The sequence below is a fragment of the Spodoptera frugiperda genome, chromosome 1 (assembly GCF_023101765.2).
Source record: "Spodoptera frugiperda isolate SF20-4 chromosome 1, AGI-APGP_CSIRO_Sfru_2.0, whole genome shotgun sequence".
Classification (NCBI taxonomy): domain Eukaryota; kingdom Metazoa; phylum Arthropoda; class Insecta; order Lepidoptera; family Noctuidae; genus Spodoptera; species Spodoptera frugiperda.
Window position 1 is genome coordinate 13,376,120 of NC_064212.1, and position 25,693 is coordinate 13,401,812.

Here is a 25,693-nt window from a genome sequence, read left to right on the forward strand (position 1 = left end):
CCCAAACACGGATCGATTAATAAATAAAACAACGGATCACCCGCTAACTCAGTAGCTCCACGCTAAAAGCTGAGAACAGTATAAAATAAAACAATTGATTTGAAAAACGCCCCCGCACATAAAAAGGGTTCCTAATTATTAAATTGAAAGCCCTGTTCTGTTCGCACAATGTAGGGTTGGCGACTAAATAGATCTTCAACTTCGTAGCTGTTCAAACTTATTTAGAATTATGAATTTAATATAAGTAGGTTGGTATCTATGTAGTAGGTGTCGTCCTTACTAACTACTTTAGATATTATCACCATCAGTAGGACAACAGTTTACTACTGTACTATGAGACTTCTCTACGTAAGAAGATCCATAATCTCTACGTTTAGTGGGTAGGACCTTCAAACCTAAACCTGGAAAAAACTAAATAGTTTTATACAATGATAGCTACTCCTTTTAAAATATTCAGTTTTGTCAAAGAGCGATACAGCCCGATTTCTGTCAAATGTATAATCCTATAATCGACTCTTTCAATACCGACATAGTGTTATGATTAAATAATATAAAACAATTAATATAGGTAATGTTAATAAACTACTAGAAAACTACCTGAGAATGCCACGTCAAACTTCTACAAGGGTGTAACATGAATGAAAGCGTACAACGCCATCTAGCGGGTGGTGGGAAGCAAGGAAAATGTTTAGCTACAGTTTGTGTTAGCTTTCGCTTAAGCTATTATTTATTTTTAATATCAAATAGTTTTAATACTAAGTCAAAGTCAAAGTCAAATCATTTATTCCAATTTAACCATAACTTTTGATATATAAACAAATAAAGAAATAAATAATAGTCTGTCAGTCTGTCCATCAGTGTAGCTTCGAATGGACTTCTAACTTGTCTAAGTTTAAATTCTAATCCCGACCTAACAATAGACACCATCTACAATTTCTTTTGAAGTAAGTAACTAGATAAAAACTAAAAAGACATATATTAACATATAGGTACATTAACCGCATCGCTTCAAAAAAATGCATTCAAACAAGAAAAACATAGCGACAGCTAAACAAATGACACAAGCACACATCTTTGTAAAGTAATTAATCTTATTATATTGATCTTTACCGAAAAATAATTTGTGTATTGTCAAAAAAACCCAAAGCCGATGCGTACACGATCAAAACCTTCTTTAAAATAATATTGAATGGCTAAAATAAATATGGCTAATCATGATTAATTATACAGAGCAATGACACCTGGTGTGTTTGTGTGAAGAATAATATTATAATCATACATACATATATGTATGAAGATATATTTATATATGAGTCCGTATAAAATTATACTAGCTTTTACCAGCGGCTTCGCCCGTATTCCCGTGGGATAAAAACTATCCTATATATTATTCCAGACCATAATCTACTCCTGTTCCAAATTTCATCCTGATCCCTTCAGCTGTTTTGACGTGATTGAGTAACAAACAAACATACAAACTCTCAAACATTCGCATTTATAATATTAGTAAGATATTTTGTGTTATGTTATTACGCCTGCTTATCTAAGAAGAGGATAGGCAGAGGTATGTTAGCAATGTATGAATATAAGTAGGTACCTACACATAATATACATATCTGTTATGTAATTCGCGTGGGATAAAAAAGTATCCTATCACCCAAGTCAACTCATACCCTGTCTGTATACCAAATTATATCAAAATCCGTTCAGTGATTTCAGCGTAATTGACAGACCAACATCCAAACAAACTTTCACACTTATAATATTAGTGTGATTCTTAAACCATAATACCATATTTGCATTAGTTATTTTAAGGACCAGATAGTAATAATTTGTCACCTAAAACTGCAATAGGTATAAATGACCGTGTAAATGGAAGTTCGGTAGTGCGACCGCCAAGTTCAACCTAGTGACGCGCGCAGACAACGCTAACCTTCTCTCGATAGCCTTCGTCGTATTTTTTTCAAAACTTGCAATTACGTAGGAACTATTAACAAAATATACAGAATTATCGTTATAATATTTCTAACAAACTTATACAGCTTTATAAGGTACCTAAAATCTTTCTTCTCTGCTTATTCTTTCTCCTATATGCAAATCTATCCCAAAAAGCACCAACTCATATTTAAAATCCTATAGTATAAATACGTGCACTAACCACAATAAAGAAAACACGACACATATATAAAATTAGTTTTACTAATAAAACGGACTAAAGACATTGTTGTCAGTAAATTATTGCCTCAAATGACAAGAGTTGTAAGCCGATACTTAGGCACTTATATCTGTTGAAAAACTTCATCAAAATACACTAAGCAATTTTTGTGTACACTTCTAACATAATGACATTGTACATAAATCGTGTATTACTGCATTGTAATAAATAATAGTGTTTGTATTTAATAACAAGTAAATGAAAATGTGTGTAAACTTAAACTTTTATTTTCCGTCGGCTTTTGAAACTTAGGCAGGTAAGTAAGTGCAGATTGTATCGACAATAGTATTGAGATGTTTGTATAATTCCTTTTATTCAATTATATTTATTATTTATGGATTTGTTAATAAGTATGTTGATTGATAATAATATCAATTAAATTATTAAAAGTAACTTTTATATAATTCTAATCATTATTTTGTATTTACTTGTCTTGTCACAACACAAATAAGTATTATTTAGTATGAATTGCATAAGTCTTTTTGTATCACATTATTTAATTCAATAAATAATTCCCATATAAAACCCTCAATGTATTGTATTCTCAATAAATAATTCATTTGTACCGACACCGCGAACGTTTATGCCTAATTGGATGTAAAACGTACAACAATCAACTCTGTATAAAGAACTTAATCAAAATTGAATCATGTTCACACCAATTTATCGTTAATAGGAACTGATTGTCATTTCATTATGTAACCACATTTGAGTTGGAAACTTTATACTCTGCCCGGAAATCGAAGCTCTCATAATTAACACTAAACCTGTCAAAATATCTAAAGACGTAACCAAATCATGTCATTAAAATAAATCCAAACATGTGTGGAATTCGGAGTATATAATGAAATATGAATATATCAATGATGAAGATAATTTTAATCATTTGAAAGTTCTATTCCGGTATACTTAATGTGTCCACAGCCTACCCATTCAGCCACCTCAGCCAATTCATCAGCCAAGTCAATGACTCCTCGAACTAATCAAGTAAGTGAATGTTAATTAAACGATTCCACCTCGAACCTCTCAACACGTCAAACAAAATTAAAAGGGTTTTCAATTAAAACGAGAAAGTAAAATAAAAACAATTTAGTGTTTATTTTGTATGGCATTTAACAAAGTTATTTCTCAAATACTATAATACATCGTTGGTACTGACATCGATTAATTCAATTAATACACTATTATATACATTTTGAGATGTACTAATGACTTAAGATTAAGACAACTAGTTCTTAAATTACATCTACAATTGGAACCAATAAATAAATTATACATGGAATAAGTAAGTCAACCCTGCAGACACGGGTAAGAAACAAATAACTCAACAAACTGACGAATGTTAGCACTAAAACAAGATACAGGGTTGACCGTACACGACTTAACTACTCGGCTACATGAGACACCTATAGAAAATAATCTCTTTTTGGTACCAATCTCACTTCACATAACTAACGAACCGGCGCTACTTTACCTTAAATATTTATAGACGCATCAAAAACAAAATTAATCACAGTTAAACTCAATTCGTCCCTCGCGGGTCTACCTTAACATATTTACAAGCCACTTGATATGAAACTCACTTTACATCATTAATTTTTAACTCTAGAAAATAAATAAATGTTCAATAGATTCTTGTTCACAGTCCGTTGCACTTAAACTGCTGGCTCCGGCTCGTGCGGAGGTGCCGAACCTCGAAGGATGGGATCCTTCAAGGAAGGCAGGTTGGTCTTCAATATATGACCGACACGGGCCGCCGCAGCTGGTCGTCATGCGGGCTGTGCTGCGTGGGCGTGACGGGAGACACTGGTGATGAAGGAGCTGCTCCGTACTGGGGGAACAGCGACGAAGGGAAGGGCTTCGGAGGAGCCGCCGGTGATGTGTACAGCGACGAGTAGAATGAAGACACGACGGCCGCTGCAGACGATGACACCGTCGGTAATTTTTCCGTCGGAGCCATCAGCTTGGAGAACTGTAGATGATCCAATTGATGCGGGAAGTACGGTGGCACAGCGGAGTATGACAGAGCATCCAAGTGGCCCACTCCAGGAGCCGGGCCGGCGAAGTACGGCAGCGGGAAGCTCGGGAAGGCACCAGCACCGGGAGCTCCTCCCTGCGTGGGGGGCTTGGGCTTCCTGCGGGGCCTGTACTTGTAGTCCGGGTGCTCCTTCATGTGCAGGGCTCGCAACCTCTTAGCTTCATCGATGAATGGTCGCTTCTGCATCTCAGACAGCAACTTCCACTCCGCACCAAGTCTTTTGGAGATCTCTGAGTTATGCATTTTCGGGTTGTCCTTAGCAATCTGGCGCCTCTGCAGCCTAGACCACACCATGAACGCGTTCATAGGTCTCTTGATGTGACCCTCGGACTGCGGCGAGGTGGCTGGCAGTGGTTGTGGCGCGCTGGGGTACTCCGGCAGCATGCCAGGGTGCATGGAGAACGCGTACGGGTGATGACTTAAAGTCGACATGGCGATTATAACTTGAGTTAATAAGTCGTAAGTTCTGTTAGAGCATTAGCTCTATGGAGAAGTATGGCACAAAGCGGTGAATGAGCACAGACGAGGAGGTGATTGTGTCACGTCGGAGACGGACGATAGACTGGCGAGTCAGTATCGGGGCCTTGTGGGTATCGGAGTGCGGGGGGTGGGGTTTCTGGGCGGCGTGTGGCGGGCCAATGAGAGGCCGGCGAGTACAGCCTGCGCCCCTCCTCTGGCGCTATGTCTGTCTCGCTCTGTCACACAATGGGTGTGTGTCTCTCTCTGTCGCAACAATAGAGCGGCGTGCCGTGGCGCGGAACAGGCGTGCAGCTGTTCGGAGCCATGTCAGCGACTGAATGCGGCTCAATGCATGATGTAACTGTAGTAACAGAATACTTTACACACTTGTATTGTGGAATTTGGTTGTGTACCAAATAAATGGTTGATATAAATAGACCACGAGTGATCGTTTGAATGTCACCTTTTTGTGTGAAAATTCGACATATTTGTAGTAATAAAACGTTGAATGAGCTTTGAAGGATAAGCGATTAAATATTTTTTACAGGTTAGTAAGCGAGTGGAGCGGACATTGGTTTACAATCGTAGCGTAGTAATCCAAGTATCATAGCGATGTTTGGATGTAATCTTTTGATGATGTCAGCTGTAGGAAACCTTAACTTATAAATAAGTAAGGAGTATGTTAGTACAGTAAGTAATAATGATTTATTACTTAGAAACTACAATGGACCTTTTGGGACTATGGTCATAGTACTTAGAGGTACGTAAAATTTTTTCAAACGTGTTTCGTGCCTACAATGCCGTTTTGTCATAATTGGCCGACTAAAATAGGGTTACAAGTACGGAAGGATTAAGGAACATGTTTCGGTACATATTTTAACTGGAGACAGACAAACAGACAAGAACACGTGGATGTATATTGAGAATGTAAGTATCTTGGTACTATACGATGAATTTATAATTCAAGGCTCAAAATAAATACTTTCCGATACCGTATAATAATGCACCGTATTAGATAGTGTTGCTAATAGGTACAACAAGGAAATAAAATTCTCTTCATTTTAATATTTACCTAAGTAAAAACTTTAATGTATTAAAATGAAAAAAAAAATGGACAATGTTTTTTTTTGTTCGACTTGGCGCAAAGCTCTACCGAGCCCTATACAGAAAAAATAAAATGAACACAGAAAAATAGCCAATCTAAATAGATTGGCTATTAGAGACAAATGTTTCTAAAGGGGTAGGTACGCAGAACTAACTTTTTCCCTTTTCCTTCAAATCTCTTGGTGTCTATTTAAAGTAGGGACTATAAAATATGTATTAAAATACCTACCTATGCGTAAGCACATATACATATTATGTAGTTTTTTTTTTAATTGTATAGGTATACAATTTTTTTAACGGGGGAAAATCCCATGTTTCTCCATCCTTGGGAGATCGAGAGAGTGTCAAACTCTTCCTGACTAAAACCACCCCGTTCCTACTCCTACTTTTCTAACCGGGGCCCCGGTAAGCCCGCTAGGTAGTCCGCAGCTCCCCTATACAATAGGTACAGGTATTGCGCAAAGCTTTATCAATTTGACCTTGATCGTGATTGTATGTTTGTTGAGCGTAGATAGTAGGTATCTACTGCTGTATGTGTGGATTGTGTTGATACATCGTAGGTACTTGTTATGTTTGTTTGTGTGTGTGCATTGTAGTTGTATGGAGAAGTATAAACAGGGTAGGGATATATGTACAAGTGTATCGATTTTAGAGCAAAAGATAACTGATAATAAGGTAGGTATGCAAGATGCAAGCACGTGCTTTAAAAATCAATTTAAGTTTAGTGAAAGATAATTGGATACGATTCGAAGAACTGAAAATCAGGAGCAGAGGTGTAATAATGAAAATGTCTACCTACCTATGCGTCTAATACTGAATTGAAATATTGTGATGATGAAAAGACTAACAACCGCACTCAGACATTTAATGATTACTTGAACTATTTCTTAGTAAATATTTTGTTCCGAAAACAATTACTAAGGACTGTGTTAACTAATCCTTAAATCTAAGTGCGGCGGTCACTCGTAAGTGACTTAAGATTGAAAAAGAAGGATCCTCCAAACCGACACAGTCACACAGACCGATACAGTTGTATTCAAATTTTTATTCGTGCTGTAAGACACGCCACGCCATCTATTGAATTTATCGTCAAACTATTTTTCGTATGTAGATCGCCACACAACACGGTCGTTGATTTCCAAAATCCTAAATAGAATTTTATCCGAAATTTTATATACAACTAGAGATCGCATCAATACATAGCAGTAACTAAGGATTGTAAACTCAACAATAATCAACAAAAAGTCCGACAACTACTAAGTATTTAACGCTAATATGGATATTATTACTTAAAATAGGTGTCTAAAAAAATTATTAATTGTGGGAGAGTCATGCTTCGGCACGAATGGGCTGGCATGACCGCAGTGATACCACGGCCTCACAGAAAACCGACGTGAAACACGTTGCGTTGTGTGAGTGAGATTACGAGGAGTCCAATTACCCCCATTCCCAATCCTCGATCCCCCTTAAATTCCTAATCCCGTACTTGTAACGATTGTTTTAAGTGTCAATAGGTACCTACTTACAGTTGAAAGTAATGTTTTATTATGTCACAACACATGAACAATAGGCTAACCTTTTACAAGCCTAACTCTAAATCGATTCTTCATAAGATAGTCGTAAAATGATCGTTTCTCGGATCGAATCGGACACGTTTTGTTCTATTGTCTCATAGGAATGGTCGACCACACTATAACTTCCAATAACTAGGATTAAGCTCGTAAACACATTCACAAATCATAAAATAACTTTTTCATTATCAACCTGTATATAGTTTTAACGACCTAACTCTCTATTGTAGTACACAAATTTCGACTTTATGACGTGGAGGATAAAGTTGAATATTGAGTAAGATAGTAATCGCAAGTACAGGCTGGTCTTTTGTTTTATCGAAGATCTCAAAAGTACTTCTTAGAAATCTTTGATAATAAAATAATAACAAGCTTTGAATGTGAGTAATTTCTATATTTTATAGACGAAACTTTAGTTTGTTCACGTATTGTCCATACTTTACGACCTATTAAAGTTTTCGTAATCCGACTTTAATTGTAAAACGAAATGGCTAATGGAAATTAATAATTTCCTTTTAAAGACAAACAGTTACTTAGCTTTTACTGCCGTAAAGACATTTTGATCAAAATAAACATTATGAGGTACCAATAATAATATTATTATTAAATAAGCAAGTAATATAATATTTATTTATTTAATATAAACATTGTAAAATCTAATGAGAGTACCTATCTAATTAACAGTTTCTTAAGTTTTGCAGTGTCGTAAGACTTAGGACATAAAAGTTTAAAGGTTAAAATTACCTATATACTCACTCTATAAGTACATAAAAAGAAAAAAGTTGTTTAACCGAAGTACTCTTAAGACTTCTCTGTGTAGAAACATCTCCACTTCGTATAGAAACATCAACATAATGATACTACCAACGCCATCTATCAATACCACACGTAAACTATGCATGGTGGCCTAATACTCGTACGTGAACCAATTCCAGTACCTGGGCTCCATGGTAACGAATAAGGGAAACAGCGAGCCGGAGATAAGAAGACGCATTGGCATGGCCAAATCAGCAATGACAGAACTAAACAAAGTCTGGAGAGACAGAAACATAACAAATCGAACCAAAGTACACCTCGTTCGCACTCTTGTCTTTCCCATTGCCCTCTACGGTGTCGAGACGTGGACAATCAAGGCGGCTGACAGAAAGAGAATCGTTTGAAATGTGGTGTTGGCGACGCATGCTGAGAATACCATGGACAGCCCACCGTACAAACGTCTCGATACTAAAACAGCTGAAGCTGGAGAAGACACAGCGTCTGTCTGCGACCTGCCTGCGACGCATAATGCAATACTTTGGCCACGTTGCACGCAGGGATGGTAACAACCTAGAGCGTCTGATAGTAACGGGGAAGGTGGAGGGAAAAAGGCCTAGAGGAAGAAGCCCCAATCGGTGGTCAGACCAAATCTCCAAACAGCTTGAGATGCCTATCAGCGCTGCTCTTCACCAAGCAACGGAACGCAACCGATGGAGGCAGCTGGTCGAAGAAATCAAACGGAGTCACGATCCTCAGCAGTGAGGGAATCGACTACAGAGAGAGACTCACTCTATAAGTACATTAAAAGAAAAATGTTGTTTAACCGAAGTACTCTTAAGACTTCTCTGTGTAGAAACATCTCCACTTCGTATAGAAACATCAACATAATGATACTACCAACGCCATCTATCAATACCACACGTAAACTATGCATGGTGGCCTAATACTCGTACGTGAGATATTTTGGTGGTATTATAGTAAATAGAGGATTATTTTTAAATATTTAGCATTAAAATTATTAACTATTACAATGTCGCATTCACATTTTCTATAAAAAAATACTTAAAAAAACGCAATTAAAAATGTGAGCAGGTAATTCAGGCGTGTGCCGTTTCTAGTTAAAGAAATAAAAAAATTAAATCATAAACAAACACTATTAAGTGAACAATAAAACAAAATCGAATCTTGTTTTATTTCTTTATTGCGTAACAAAACATAGTAATATAACAAACACGGTACTAAAGCAATTAAACAAAATAAATTGTCAGACACTTTTACGCAGTGCCCGTTCCGACTGCGCTCGGGTGCCGGGATGCGAGCTACTTAGATGTATAATACAAACCGACTTTTTAGGTTTTTTCTGTCATACAAACCTTGTCAAAGCAAAAATTGTGCAATTGTGTACAGTCGTTACGAAGTATGCAACCTACATCCATACATACATACATTTCAACGTTTCATATATTATGTAGTTAACATTAAAAAAATACATTGCACTTTACTTAAATGAGTAGATAAACAAATAAAGTCCTTTATAGACGCCGATACTTTTTTAAACTTCTATTTTAGAGCGCCCGATGACACCAAAGTCATGTTTGATTACTGGTTAAGCGGATTAATTATAAGCGACATTGGTCGAAGTCAATTGCCTATAAGTTAAACCGGGTTATCAAATTGACTTGCAAGTAACAAATATGTAATACATAGCATCGCATCAGCCTCGTGCAATGATACGGTATCTCGATGTCAAAATAATCATGGCATAACTGTCACAAAATCCTATTGACCTGACTGAAAAAAAAGTTTTAGGTGTCCCAAAATCCTAGTTTTAGGTGTCCACCTAAAACTATTTTTTATATGTAACGAAACCGCCAAAATTTACCACACTCTCTGCAAATCCTGTAAACAGGATCTACAATAGATACAACTTGATGGCTATGATTACTACCTAATGATATTACGCTATTACCAATGAGACAATCGTATCATATACTAAATATCTTAAGGTCTCTCAAGTAAAAGCTGTTAATGACCAACACCAAAAACAAACCTCGACAAAACATCCGTCGAAAAACTACATCGTAGCCAAAAAACAAACACGTATGATGTAACATTTCATAAGAAATATGTCACACGTCACAACTAACATCCATAAACTTCCCCCAACTACCGCGAGCACATAGACATCACATCATTAATTAAAAACGTCAACAAGCTTAATACATAACCTGATATAAAAATATCACACAAAGGAACATCGCACCTAATTACTTATTTCTCAACACCGCAACAATACTCCCGCCTGCAGACATGACCTGGATATCATCATCTCTTTCCAACCCCTGAAAAAAGAACGAGAGGAAAATATTAGCTAGTTAGTCTTCGAATGCCGTTGAGCTTCGAATAGTGACAAAAGCGGGGTGAGCACAATATAGGCTTTAAGCCTATTCGCCCCATCTTCCTATTTTAATTTACGCAAATTTCCCATGACACTTCACCCGACATACCATTATGGTTTGTTTTTTTAAAGGACGGGTTCAACAAACGTCGGTTAGTTAGTATTAAACTTGGTTTAACACACACATTTATTTCCTTTAAACATTAGGGCTTCTTAACAGCACTTTAATACATTTTTCATTCCAGAAATACATTATCTCACCCATCACAAGATTTCATAACAAGAAAGTCTCTACAAAACAAAAGATATAAATGAACACTCATTGTAATTTAACTCGATACGAACAAAGCACTTTCTATTTAATGATCGATCTATCCAAAGGAATCAGCTATAAAACAATAATTCATGAGGTAAAGAGAAATTAAGTTAAATTCTCCGTTATTCGTCAAGTCTGTCTTTGTTACAACGTCATTGTAGCTTTCTACACTAAACCTCTTGAACAATAAGAAATAATGCCGTTATCTGATAATACTTTCATAATACGTAGTAAACATTTCACAATAAAGACTTTATAAGATACAAGTTTAAAGTTTATATGAACTGCTATTTGATAGAAATAACTTTTCATTATATAATATCTTCCTTATCGTTGGTCCAGCATTCTATGTCGTGAAGGAATATACAAATAAAATTTGCACATACATAACACTTAAATACTGCCTAGTTGGTCGACTTCTGGATAAGGAGTCTCGAGTTCGATTCCTGGGTCGGGCAAAATATTACTGAGCTGTATCGGTTTTTCGAAAATCTCCCAGTAGTAGCACGGAGTCTGGAATTGTGTCCAGGATATGACAATAGGCTCACCAGTCACCCCCTATTACATGGGACTTATAACACAAATGGTGAATGGTGATGGCATTACGTGCCGTAATATGCACCTCTGCCTACCCCTTCGGGGATAAAAGGCGTGACGTTACAGAATACTTATTCAGTCACTAAGTTATTGTTTCATAAACAAATTAGAACTAGCAACTACTAACCACACCACACATAACCTCAGTCCAAAAAATTCAAATATACCGAACATTAAACTGCCAAATCCTAAACTCCGATTAGCACAGTGCAAGCAGGCCTTCCTGCATCCTATATCCTATACGTTACTTTTGCAGAATCTATTATCTTGCACCAAGAATGCGCTCGGTTAATGACCTCCCAATGATAATGGTCCATTGTCGGGCTTCGCGCAGGCAATCTTCATAGTGCTACCATTGTCGCAACGAAAATTCATTTATAGATAGGTTTTTTAATAAACTAATGAACGGTGCTCGCGATTTTTTTTTATTTTGATTAGTAACTGTTCGTGTGTGCATGCATGGGTTGTTTCGTGTTTTCGCAGATGATGTCTAGAAAGGGGTGTGATTTGTTTGTGTTTAGTGTTGATGTTATACTAGAGACGTACTTTAAGGATTGATATTTTATCTGTAGTTTGTAGTTAATTATTTAAATCATCTTTTTTATGGGAAAAAAGATTGAGTCATGTACGCTTACTACTTATTTGTACTAAAATCTTCTAAAATAATATAACGATAGGAAACTATATACCTTATCAACAACGTTTCAACCGTCCTTAAGGCTTTATAGCTAAGCTGTAAAACTATGTGATCGTTTCAACTGATATTAGCTAAGTATGTACCTGTGCTACGAAGAAGCGCCGCCGCAAAGTAGCTGTGCGGGCAAGAAGCGGATCTAGTATACGATTTATCGATAGAAGGAAGCCATCCATAACACACACCCATAGCACGCATCTTTCCATACTAAAAACATAGTTTTTCTGAATCCGTTTCCATCAGTGCTAAACTATGTGCGCTAATAAATAATATATGATGAGGTAGAACCAAACTCATTCACAACAACATAGCATAGCACATCTCTGGTGGAAAAGCATCATAAGATCCACCGTAATAGATAAACATTTATCCACGTGGCTTGTCGTGTGCTATATTATCATTACAATCATTTAAATATCATTTATATAAAAAAAACCTTTCAGCACACACTGAAACGTAATTCAACTTATAACAAGTACAGCATGAGAAATAAACAACATGTAAAATAATATTATTTGTCAACTCAGTCGCGTGTACCAACGATAATCATGGCGGCCATAAAACTCAAATAAAGATACATCTCAATGTATCTACAACAATGACTTGTAAAGAGTGCACATTATCAAACAAATGATGGACAAACAAAGTCATTTTGAAACCAATAAACGCCGACAAACGACAAACAAGCGAACAAGTGACAAAACAAAATGTCTTCATAACCGCAATAAACATTTCTGTTTTTCGAAAAACACGTAACGGTTTGCGAAAAAAAAACGAATATAGTTTTTTTTTTTTTGTTTCGAAGCCGTTAAAGATGAATTCTGTCATAAAACATACTATTGTTAGTTTATATGTATACAAGACAAAGTATTCTGTCAAATGTCAAAACAATGAGCAACCGTTTCGCGTTATTCTTGAGGCGGGCAACGTAAAGGGACACCGTTCGATTCCCGGAACGTTCATTGTGATAGTATCTGTTATAATAACTGCATAATTTCTGTTTTCGAAGTAAATTAGTCGATTCGTTCCAGAGGTTATGTCAATAAGTAGAAGGGACTAGTAGGGTCGCAATTTGTATTGTTTCTTGCAAACATACAAGTTTTGCTTTCGGCTTCGTTTGTGAAATTAAAGCTTGACGACACCATTATTGGTTCATTGAAATGCAACAATGCTGCAATGGCGAAGAATTATGCGTTTAATGCTTCCATAAACAAATCTATTATAAGTTTCTTTGTAGTAACGGTATTACGTAATTATTTAGGTTTTAACGTATTTCACTTGGTTTTGGCTTTTACTAATGTGTTTTTCATGGTAAAAGCAATCTTCACTTTCACTTTCTTGGTAAATGTAATCTTATTGAATACTATTGACATCTAGGGATATAAATCAATCTGCTGTACTCATTAAATGTCTCTGAGTATAACTTAGTAATGATTTTGTTCTGAAAACAATGCTAAGTAACCATTAGTATGTAAAAAAGGAATAATTATGCACTAGGTAAGAGTAAAATTAAAACTAAAATTAAAATGTTAACATGACATCACCTTAAACGAAACAAGTCTTACGTCCACATCTACATATTTCCTACAACTTAGAAAATGCTCCGAAAAATAAATTAGACTTAATTAAAAAAAGAAACTTAGAAAAAATTCTACACACGTCTGCTACGAGTAACTATCGAAGTTACATCTCTTTGGAAACTCCGCCATTTTTGCGCGACACAACTTTCTAATTAACTCAAGAAGACAATAGAAAATGCGACACATACACACAGAGAGACTGAGGGTGTCGACAACTCTTAACATATTATACAACTATTCCCACAACCGATTCTAAACTTTATCCCATAAAACATAAAGTTCAAATTCGTATACCTTCTTCAAAGTCTAGGGATGTCGCTCAAGAGAATTCGTCAAACAAAATTTAACTCTAAGATATTAAAACAAAGTTAACGTCAGTGTGTAGAGATATCAAAGTTGGCTAGGGTTGCCAACAAGTTCATTATGCACTTAGACAATTAGTGTACGCCGGCGGGCGACTGTGGCAGCCCTGAGCCCTTCCGGTGTCGCGCCTTGCTCATAGCTCGGCTGTTGGTTAATAATACTTCACTCATTAGGGAGTGAAATAAGGGAACCTTCTTTGAACTCAGCTTCAAGTGGACACCGTCGAAATGCGAAATCGGAAACTTAACACGAATTTGAATTAGCAGTTAGGGGAGTGAATAACTGGTCACCTTTTTTAATTAAAAATGTTTAAAAGTAGTTTAAAAGTAGATCTGTGGTAATTGGACTTTTGGTAGTGCTACGAAATTCGTTTAAGACATACTAAGATAAAAGACGTGCAGTAATGAAAAAGTAAAAGGATTTTTTTCTACGTTTTATGGACATTAATGATCTTGGTTTAGACGTTTAATCTCTCTTGCTCACTTAATGATGTGAATTTGTAGATTATATTCTAGTTACTACTAGAAATATGGTGGGAAAATACTTCAACATAATCCACCAATATCTGCTAATAAGTGATTACGATGTCAAAATTATTCCGTTACCAACACATTATTGCTTCAAGTGACTATAGCCGCAGCTGTAACATAATTCTACAACGAGATACCGTAAAGCAAACTACAAAATTATACCCAAATCATACAAACAGAAACATTTCCATACTAAAGGGAGATAGCATTCCAAAATCCATCTCATAACATTAATGCAAATTCGAAATATCACTTCGTAACTCGAAATTATCTAATACGTATACAAACAAATTGAAATTCTAACACGTTGCGCTTAGAAATGTGGTCAAATACACGGTGGATGGACGTCGGACCGCCGCGTGTATCTATCGAGGCGAAATCCGAATGTAACCGGTCTAAAATCCGCCGAAATCCGGCCGTATCCGCCGGGATCCGGTTCGGGCCAGAATCCGGTTAGTGGATCAACATCGCGGAAGCTTTGTAGTGGACAAGTGGACGTATGAATGTGGTCAGAGTTTAGTTTCGGATATATTGGGGATTTTGGCGTGTCACAAACATTTGCCAGTAACTAATTAAAACGCTGGTAGCCAATCCAATAATATTAGCTGTGCCGTTTATTAGTGGAAACTAGTTACTAGAACTGTTCCAGATTGGTTTATCCAATGTAAGTGTATTTTCGCTAATTACCTACGAACCATATTATCATCTGTTAATTTGAATATTATTAAATGTTTTGCTAGTTGCTGCAATTGCATAGGCGGAATATTCTACTACTAATTATGTAATTAGGACTAGTGTTTCTTCATGTTTCTTTTTGATATTCTCAATCAAGACATTATTTAAAAACAACAACGTTCGACCTGTCTTAAAAAAATCGATCAATCAATCGATGAGGCTCAGTTGGGCTGATGGCTTATCTGGAGCTGCGGGTGTACCAGGGCTTCGGCTGCTCGAAAAGCAAGAGTAAGATTTAAAAAAAGCCGCCGCCAGTCTACCATATGGTGTGTAAACTATTATCCCTAAACTAGTTGTTTAAGTCTTGGGATGAACTAGATTTGAACAAACACAATAGATCTTACAGTTAGATATTAACTGACGGCATTACCTAGATAGAGAGACTATCCATCCAACAACTCACCTAAAATGGCGGACATCATCAAATCCACATTTATAAGCCCATGAACCGTACTAATTACAGCAACTAAATATCGTGGCCATACATCTGAATCTAATCACAGTACCTACTACCAAGCGAGAACGTGGCAATATGTAATTATGTAGCAGCAATTATTCGCCGAACGTAAGTCAAATGCAAACGTATCGACTAATACATGCGACGCGACGAATCAAACAGCGCGCGCGACACAATAGTCGCGCAGCGTTGCGACAAAATTGGCTGTTTTCACACGCGCTTGCTAATGATTACATGTTGGTAAACGATGTTTAGATGTGTTCGTTTCCATTGATGTTGGTGAAGTTTGTGCTAGGACTGGTCTGTTACTTGAAATTGGGTTATTCTAATCAAATGTGTGTTTTAATACCATTAATCGCATTTGATTCAGACTTCTAAAAATGTTCTTTAGTTTATTTATTTTTTCAGATTTTATAAGTCTGCCTTTGGCCACTAACCCATTTTCTGCCTGAACGGCAAAGCGAAGATGTAATTTATTATGATCTAAACAATACCTACATTATACGGGTCACAGTAATACAGTCAGTATATGTTGTACCATTGTCTAATCTTTAACATATTATATTATGGTCCTTGGTAACGAAATAAAACTGCCTATGTACATATCTAACCAACATGTGTCGCTGTACTAAACAAAAGTAGTATGAATTTCTATAAGATTCCATTATCAACAACCTATGCACAAAATCTCGTACCGTATTACATTATACAACGGACCCGCGCGTCGTGGGCGTATGCAATAACAAATAGCTACTTGCGGTACAGACGTGTGATCAGATTCGTCGTCGGTTCAAATTAGCTCGCGTGTTTGTTTCGGCACCTATTGTCGCGACTGTACCATTGTGTCGCGGGTGTGCGGTGAGCCTAATGTCTGGTTTCTTGTTACTGTTTTTAAAACGGTCCCTTTGTTTGTATTTAGTGTTTATTTATTTTTCTTTTGTTGCAACAAAGGTTCGCTAAGAATTGGTTCTTTTGTGTTGTTTTGTGTAAGGCAGTTAACAACAAAAGCTTAGTAAATATCATAACAACTATAATTTGTTTGTTTATCGACAAATATATCGAAAACTCAGCAGTAATTACAATGCTTGCTACGCGGCTACGAGGCCGCTACGCCCGTAGCACTGGCTACGAATATTCACGCGTTACGTTATTATGGATTGAGATGCTACGCTGAACACGTTCAATTAATTATGGGAAAACTAATTATAATTATTATTATGTACATCTGCAATACCTCATATATACCAGTAATTACTGAACATATCTACTTAGCAATGGTTTGGCGTACATGTCCAAATCGATTTTCCAGGAATTAATTTAATGCATAGATGATCAACGACACAAATCTGTGAATAAACATGCATAGGAAATCCCAATGAACAACTGTTGGACAGAAAGCCCACCAGCCACGATTATCTGGTCGGAAAATCCTTCTTTTCCAATCTGAGGGAACTTTACACACTGTTTCTTAAATAAATTCTATAAGTAGTAATGTTGTTGTGATGTTGATGATTGATAAATATGTATATCTTAGAAATTACACTTAGGCTTTACTAATTTGGTAGAACCATGCTTCGGCACGAGTGGGGCAGCTTGACCGAATTTATACCTCACACAAAACAGACGTGAAACAACGCTTACGTTGTGTAATTGAGATTACAGGGGGCTCAATTGGGCCCAATTGAGAATTCCCAATCTTCTCAATCCCCTATTCCCCATCAACCCTTACCCTATTCCTATACCCCCAAAAGACCGGCAACACACTTGGAAAGCCTCTGGTGTTTCTGCTGGTGTCTATGAGCCGTGGCGATTGCTTACTATCAGATGATCAGTCTGCTCGTTTACCGACTTATACCATAAATAAATTAAAAGAAGTTGCTGTTAGTAACTCTTCTTATTAAATAGGAGTTTTGAAAAAAATGTGTCCTCTACTATCTAGGCATAGGTTCTATTAAGTCACACTAAAGTAATAGTACTTAATGTAAGGAAATGTCAGTAAAGTCATTCTACAACAAGAACAACAACATTCTACATTGAACAATCACTACTCGTACATTTTCCCACCACACACACAAAATATATCGATATTTCATACAAACCGCACGAATCAAAGGCACTCACATATTTTTCTTTATAAAAAAACTCACACGCAAAAATAATATTACTGCTTACACCACAATTGTTTAATTGTTTCTACAATCGAGTCGTATAATCGTAATATCGATTACACGCACCACTCGAGTACTTGAGCACTCGATTCAAGTACCTTGTTTTATGAACCACCCCTAGTTTTATGAAAATACTTTATACGAATTGTTTTCCAAGCTTTTGTTGAATAATACTAAGATTATGAAGATAACAGTACATTTCTTTTTTCGAAAACCAAACCTTTACTTGATCAACTAAAAACCAACCCTATTACTGAAAAATCAAAGTTGAATTTTGTATTTAGAGATGTCATTCATGCCTAAAGTCATATATCAATATGGTTGGCAATCAAAATTAAATCAAGTTTGTACTAAATTAAGGTTGGTTTTACAACATCTGTATACAGTAGCACTATTATATCGGTTTCTTTGGTCATAATATATTGTTATTTGTTTTGTTAGATTTAACTGATAAGATTGTGAAAAGTTAACTGTTACTTAAAGAAACGGTTAAATAATATTATAATGTTTGTTTGTATTGAAATAAAAGATTCGAGTTTATTGAGTGTTGCCACTTGTTGTTATACAATGTTACCTGTTGTAAAATTCAATTGTTCACTAATACTGGTTTTTACTATTATGACTTTACCTTGCTATAAAATGTTGAAACAAATCTTAGTTAACAATCATTTTACATTGTTAGTTAAATTGGGAAAAGAACCAACTTAGTTTGTTACCTTTTGACGAAACTGGACCGAAAAAATACCCGAGGTCCAATTAACCCCCTTCCTATTCTTTCCAATCCCTGATTCTCCAACTCATAAATTCCTAACCCCCAAAAGGCCGGCAACACACTTGTAACGTCTCTGGTGTTTCAGGTGTCCATGGACGGCGGCGATTGCTTACCATCAGGATCACAAGATAGTAAGAATCAAGATCACCACAATCGCCGCTGCTGACGGCTGCTAGCAGACGAGCAACTAGCAAACATATCACTATCTTATACCAATAAAAAATAACAAACTTGACAAATTAACAAATGTCTTTGTGATAAAATCAAATTAAATTGTTAAACAACTGTCATCTTACTCATTTTTACACATGCAACCATAAATTATACCGACCAAATTTAGCAGCAAGATCTTCCATACCTAATTATCATCTTACATCTTAATTTCTCATGAAAAGTGTCACTGGGAAGCTGAAATGGCAATCGTGTACGGTCAGCTGATTACCTAGCGGGGTAGCAAATCGAATCACACACCAAATTGAGCTCTAATTTGTGCTTCATAGCCGTGGGAGCTAGCGCTGCGAGACGTCCACACCTTGTAGGTATACCATGGCTTACGTGTGTTAGGGACTGTCCTGAGCTAATGAGGTAGATTTTTGTTAGGTGTCTTTTAGGTTTGCGTTCAGTTTTTTTCTTTTGGTTAGGTTGTGTTTAGTGGAGAATATTTATTGGGTTTAATATGATGTGGTTTTTGGTGAAATTGCAGTGGTGGTATTCTTGAAAATATTGAATGTAACGCTTCTATACTTGATAATTACAAAATGCTACTTACAATATTAATTACAAATAATCCTATATAATGACAAAGTCTAAGGTTTTTATTTAAAATTTTGATCGTGGCGACGTCCCGCACGCTTCTCATGAAAAAGAGTTGTTCTGTTACTCGAAACTAGTAGAGCTTTTCTCAGTATATTTACGTAAGTAAATCGTTATTTTTAGTTATTTTTCGTTTAATCTGGGAATATTACTCTATTTTCCCATAGTATCATAAAAATAAAGGTAAAGTAACAGAGAAATTGTGTAGGCACAAATACCTAACACTAGAACTAAACCTAACCCAACTTTATGTTCCCAGAAGATGACACAAACAAATAGAAATACTTCATAATTTATTTAACCATCGCCCATAATAACTGTCATTATTTTAATACGAACTTACGAAAGTAAGTGTTTCAACATTATTTTGATTAAAAATCATATAACAAACGAGAGACGGAATGTCGACACAATTATCACAAGATCATGTTCGTTAAAATTGCATGGCCGTGATAATTGCCACGACTGATATTCGCATCATTATTGATATTTCCAACTATTCCACAAATTGGATATTTTAATTACACTTCTCATGGTGCAGTCGTTTTTATTTATGTGCACGCTATAAACGTGAGTTATTACAGTGTTGTATGACGTCAAACGGACGCCATATAAAAATAGTATTCATTAAACATATGGATTAAAGTTTAGTTAGCAAAATACGCGATACAATACAATGATAATCTTAAGAATCAGTACGGTAAGAAAACTCTCACCAGCTACGTTTTATTTTTTAAACATTAGGATTTTCTCCTGTATCGTGGATGCGTTTACAAACATACAATTTCACATACACATGACACCCAGATCCGGAACAATCTGTGAATCTCATAAAGAATTGTTCCGTGCGGGAATCGAAACCGCCACACGTTGCACGGCAGCCAGTTGCCCAGTAACCACGCCAACTGTGTAGTCAAAAAAATAAAATATTTTTTGGTAAGAGTGACAATAGATTTGTAATGAACAAACCTATCATACTTTAAAAATTCATTAGAAGCCATGGATAAAAAAATCTCACAAAACTGTCTACCACAAGACCATTCCCCAAAAACCGACAACAGCACACCACCCTAGTCCCAATGGCTCCCTCTAGCGTCAGTACCATAACAGAGCCCCATGAGAAACACACCACAGACCACTTGAAGATGTAATCGCGCCATTTTTTTGTTGTTTCATGCAATTGTTTTGGGTCACTATAGTGAAAAGGTTCCCTTACAAGTTTGAAGTACCATTTCATGTGCTACCGATACTGAGGACCTCTAATAAATTTAATTAGGGGTGGCTAAGATGTTGTTCATGATTGACTTTGTGATGTGAATGTTGACTTCCGCGGCTGGGTATATTTTTGTGAGATATTTTTTTTCTGTTTGTGAACTCTATTTTTTCGTGGTTGTTGTTTTTATTGACAACTTGGTACGAAATCCGCTGATTTTTTTAAGGACATGGAATATAAATATATTTTTTTACAGAATCTTATCTAAAACTACCACTACAGAATTTCTCTAATAGAAAGAATTTGGACTTATTCGTCAACTCGGCCGCAATAAACTCGTCCGCGAGGTCGAGTCGGGAAATTTAAACATTAATTATTTTTTTATTGTGCATCTCGGCCGAACCACGTGGTCGAGTTGATGAAGCTATTTTTTCGTATTTTGTATTCGTCAACTCGACCGACATTGAAAATATGAGGCATTATTGTACAGTGATTGACAAAAGTGTTTCGTTTTTAATAAAAAATTTTTTCTTCTATGGGTAATTGGGTATATTATATAATACAATAATAACTTAAAATTAGAATTAAGGATATAGGTATAAAAACATGTTTTTTAATCAGGCATTGCTCAGTTGATTATTAGGTTCATTTCTTTCCACCGATAAAAATTCCAAGTTGCGAGAGAGATACCAAAATATTTTAACTACCTAATTAGGATATATGTAAAGTCATGATTAAAATGCTATATTTTACAAAACTGAAGGGTGATTGTAATGAAATATCTACGATCTTTATACGTGCACAGCACGCATTTTCATTTGCCTAACAAAATAAATATTTCCATGATAAATGCCTTAAACATTTTCTACTCAAATGTACATTTTGTACTCGGTCGAGATGACGAATAGAAAAAATCACAAAAATTATCCGGGTCGTCTCGACCTCATAGTGAATGTTCTAACGGTCGAGATGCACAATGAAATAATAGGTAGATTAAAATCTTCCCAACTCGACCGCGCGGTCGAGTTTATTGCGGCCGAGTTGACGAATAAGTCAGAATTTGGGCCTTAATACCTAAGTACTAAATCTATTTCAAAGTTTAAAACAAAACTTAAACAGAATCGAGAAAAGGAAAACATACAAATTCTTAACATAGTTCAGTACTATGAAAAATACGAAATTATGAATTGATGGTAAATAAGAAGGCGAATTCCCTGATGAGATGAAATGCCAATGAACACCTGAGTTAAATGCCGGTCTTTAAATGATTAGATTATTAGATTTCTAAGGGAGAGCAATTGCTACGATTAAACAACATACATTCACCTAAAAATGATAAATCAGTTGCATGGGAAAACACATCCATAATTACTGTATATAGACTTAATTGATGAAACATAATACCATATCACTACCACTACATAATACCGTATCACTATATGGTATGGTATTTACAAGTTTTGATTCATAATAACATTTCAGCCACAATTCACAGCACCGCAACATTGCTCTTACTTATTCATCAGGAGCTAACCATCTCACAATTTCTACTCTCTCTATCAACGCTTTTCACTCTTAAACTATAAACACAAACAACACAAACATGAAAGCACATTCAGCGTTTATCTACAACACAGATTGTTAATAAATAAATGTGTTTTAAACAGTACTGTTCGTTCCTCTTCATCGAACAAGCTTGAATATACGTTGTTCGCAAAAGTTGGCTTATCTGTGACGTCACGATTTTAACGTCAGTTTAATATCGGGATTCATTTCAACGTGCACATCTTTTTATATCCGATGCGTCCTTTTTGAATGACATTTTGTTCTTTTTTGTTTTTTATTTTTTTTCTATAAATAGTTCGCTGTCTGTGGCGGTAGTGTGCTGTGTGACAGGTGATGTTAAATAAGTGAGGAATGGTGAATTATGTTTCTTTTATTTATAGTACATAGGTAAGTTGTGTTGGGTTAGCTTCTGTTACTTTTTTATGTTGAACCCAGGTTATGCTTTCTCATTCTATTCTATCACTTTGTGTTCTAATTAATTTTGTATATGACGATTTCATCCAATGTTGAAATAAGAGACATAATGTCTTCTCCGTGTAAGAAGAGAATATGGTCAACATTGGCCATTGATTTCTTAAAATTAATGCAGGTTAAATTCTGAATAGGAAAGTGTGAGATTAACACATGTATACCCAGGTACTGTTTTTCCATTCAAAATAAGAACATAGATACCTCTTTAAGTACTATAATATCACTATGATAGTTATAACTGTGATGGAATCATTTCTATCACAATAAATATCACCACAAAGCCATGATTGTAACAAACTGACACACCCGCTAGCATTTTAACAGAAAACTTGAAAAAGGAAACTTTTGTTATCATTCACCATTATTGTTAAAATAACCACAATCAAGCCAAAATCAACCTTACAACCTTAGATATAAGATTTACAAAAACCGCTTTAAAAACGCAACAGTTTTATTGATTAACTGCGGTCGATTAAGATTATTTTGAGCCTTATGCAGTTGTGTTAAGAAACAAGGAAGTGTTTGTGTAAGGTTGCGATGTTGACAAAGACGGCTTTCACTGGGCGGATGCAGGTTTTTTGACAAATGACCAACTGGACGATTTGTCTCGTGTAGGGCGGCGATCGCAAAGAGTAAGTTGAGAAGCCAGGTAGGAGATACGACATACAGTTCATTTACTAGATTCCTTCGATGAAGTTTAACCTTTATACCTCGGCGAACATATTAAGTCATTCTTAATACGAATACAAAAGAACGAAAGAACTATAAAAGTCGTTTTAATAAGCCAGAAACTTAAAAAATCTGACAGCAAGTTCAATCAATAAGGTGGTAAAAATGAGAGAACCTGAACAAGTACAGAATAGCCTGACATTCAACCTAATTTGGCTAAGACTAAGTACAGACTGCAAATCCAAATTTTGAAATAGACCTTGAGAAAGAAAGAGATTTCTATGAAGAAGAACGCTCAAGAAAATCCATGGTTCTTAAAAGAATAGATAACTCTCTAACTTCTCGATGAAGTTGAAAGAAGGCCAAAGGTAAACGTGTAGGTACAAAACCTCCACATTTTAATACCGCAACCCGTCTGTTTCCCCACACTCTATGCGAGGGCGAGCAAGCCCAGTAATGGTCATAAAAGGATGTTACGATATTATATCATTTTTCCCCGAGCACAATACTGAATGTGTACGCCATTTCCTGGCCCTAATGCGTTCCCCCACATTAATATTATGTACAGTCTCTGTAACAATTGTTGTCGCTTTATTTCTACGTGAATTTCACTTTTGTAAATATACTGTCATTTAAAAAGGACATTAATAATCATATTTCAGTGGGCGTTACGTTTATGTTATGTGTTTTCATACAAGAGTTATCAAAAACAGAAGACGTTATCAGAAAAGCCAAACATGATGTAAGTTTCACTGTCCATCTAACTAGAGTATTTATACTTTACGTACATACTTTGCTTTGGAAACGCCGTCGTTGATCACGGTTATTATAAACACCCATGAAGAAGAACGCTAAACATCTATGTGCCTATGATATTAGTTATAGCTTGTTAAAATCTGCAGAAATCTGATAAAGGATTTGATTAAGGACATGGTATCATCACCCATAGTGTGTATTTTTAAAGGATCAGGCCAGGAAAAAGAAAGAAATACACTTATATAGCAATTGTACATACGTGAAGGCAACTTATTATTATTTTACTATTTACTACAGACAGACACCACAATCACATTAACACAATAAAACAAACCAATCCATAATAAAAACAACTAAAACGAAACTCCATTCAATCTAATTCCTTTAGAACGCGGTTATAGTCACATTAAACCAGTAGTTACATTTTAACTGGCCGCACAAAGTAGTATAGTTGACTACTAAACGGGTTTAGTCGTTCATTTAACTAAAATGCCGTTTATTGGCAATCTACTGAGCGCTGAATGCGGCAAGACAGAGTTGCTTCTTACAATTCAATCACTTTGTTTTGTGTGATTCTGTTGCGAGCAGTTGGGTTGGGTTAGAGTGGCGCCCAGTGGAAGTTGACGTAGGGTTTCGAGATTTTTGGAAAGCAAGTTTTTTTTCCATAAATATGTAATTTATTTTTAGTTATCAACGCCACGCCTTTTTTATGAAACACGCCGTAATCGAGCAGACGTATTACCTGATGGTAAGCAATCGCCGCAGCCCATGGACACCCGAAACACCATTTTTTATCTCCGAATGGGTAGGCAGAGGTGCACATTACGGCACGTAACGTTATGTTAGTTATCATCAACAGTAATTGGTAAAAATAAGTCCCCAATAAGACCGCCAAGATATAATAAACAAAATGAAAAACAAGAAGCACGACAAAAAGATGTCACGTACGGTATGTGGTAGTCCCTTAATCGACTATTTATTTACAGTATAATTTTTGACTTATTGAGATAATTAGGAGGTAGGAGAAACCAACTGAGCTTCTGTTTCCTTTGAACATGCGAATAAAATATATAAAACGATACGACCTTCAAACCTTTTTTAAAAGGTGGAAATCGCACCTGTGTCTCCTCTGGTGTTGCGGGTGTCCATGGGCGGCGCTGATCGCTTACCATCAGTTGACTTGTTTGCTCGTTTGTCACCTATTCCATAAAAAAATAAATCCCAGCGAAAAACCAGTTGCCATTTTCCCCCACCCCCACTATAAGTAGTGAATCTTAAACATTTCGTCTAAAATATTCTGAAGGCACTTCGCAGTCCTCGAGTGGTCCTCTGAGAGTATTTGCATTATACAATGAGAGGTATTGTCTGTGTCACTCCGATAAGTGAGGGCCGAGGAGGGACATTATCGTTTATGGATCACTTTATGTGTACGATTTTAGTTTTTTTTTTTTT

The 25,693-nt window shown here is 36.0% G+C and overlaps 1 protein-coding gene across 1 annotated transcript; it reads right to left on the reverse strand.

Moving 5' to 3' along the window:
- Window positions 1-3,289: 3,289 nt before the first annotated feature.
- LOC118273594 (SOX domain-containing protein dichaete) lies at window positions 3,290-5,041 on the reverse strand. The gene has a single exon (XM_035590642.2). It carries the CDS (start codon window positions 4,683-4,685, stop codon window positions 3,948-3,950), a length of 738 nt encoding a protein of 245 aa, XP_035446535.1. The 5' UTR covers window positions 4,686-5,041; the 3' UTR covers window positions 3,290-3,947.
- Between the last annotated feature and the right edge of the window lie 20,652 nt (window positions 5,042-25,693).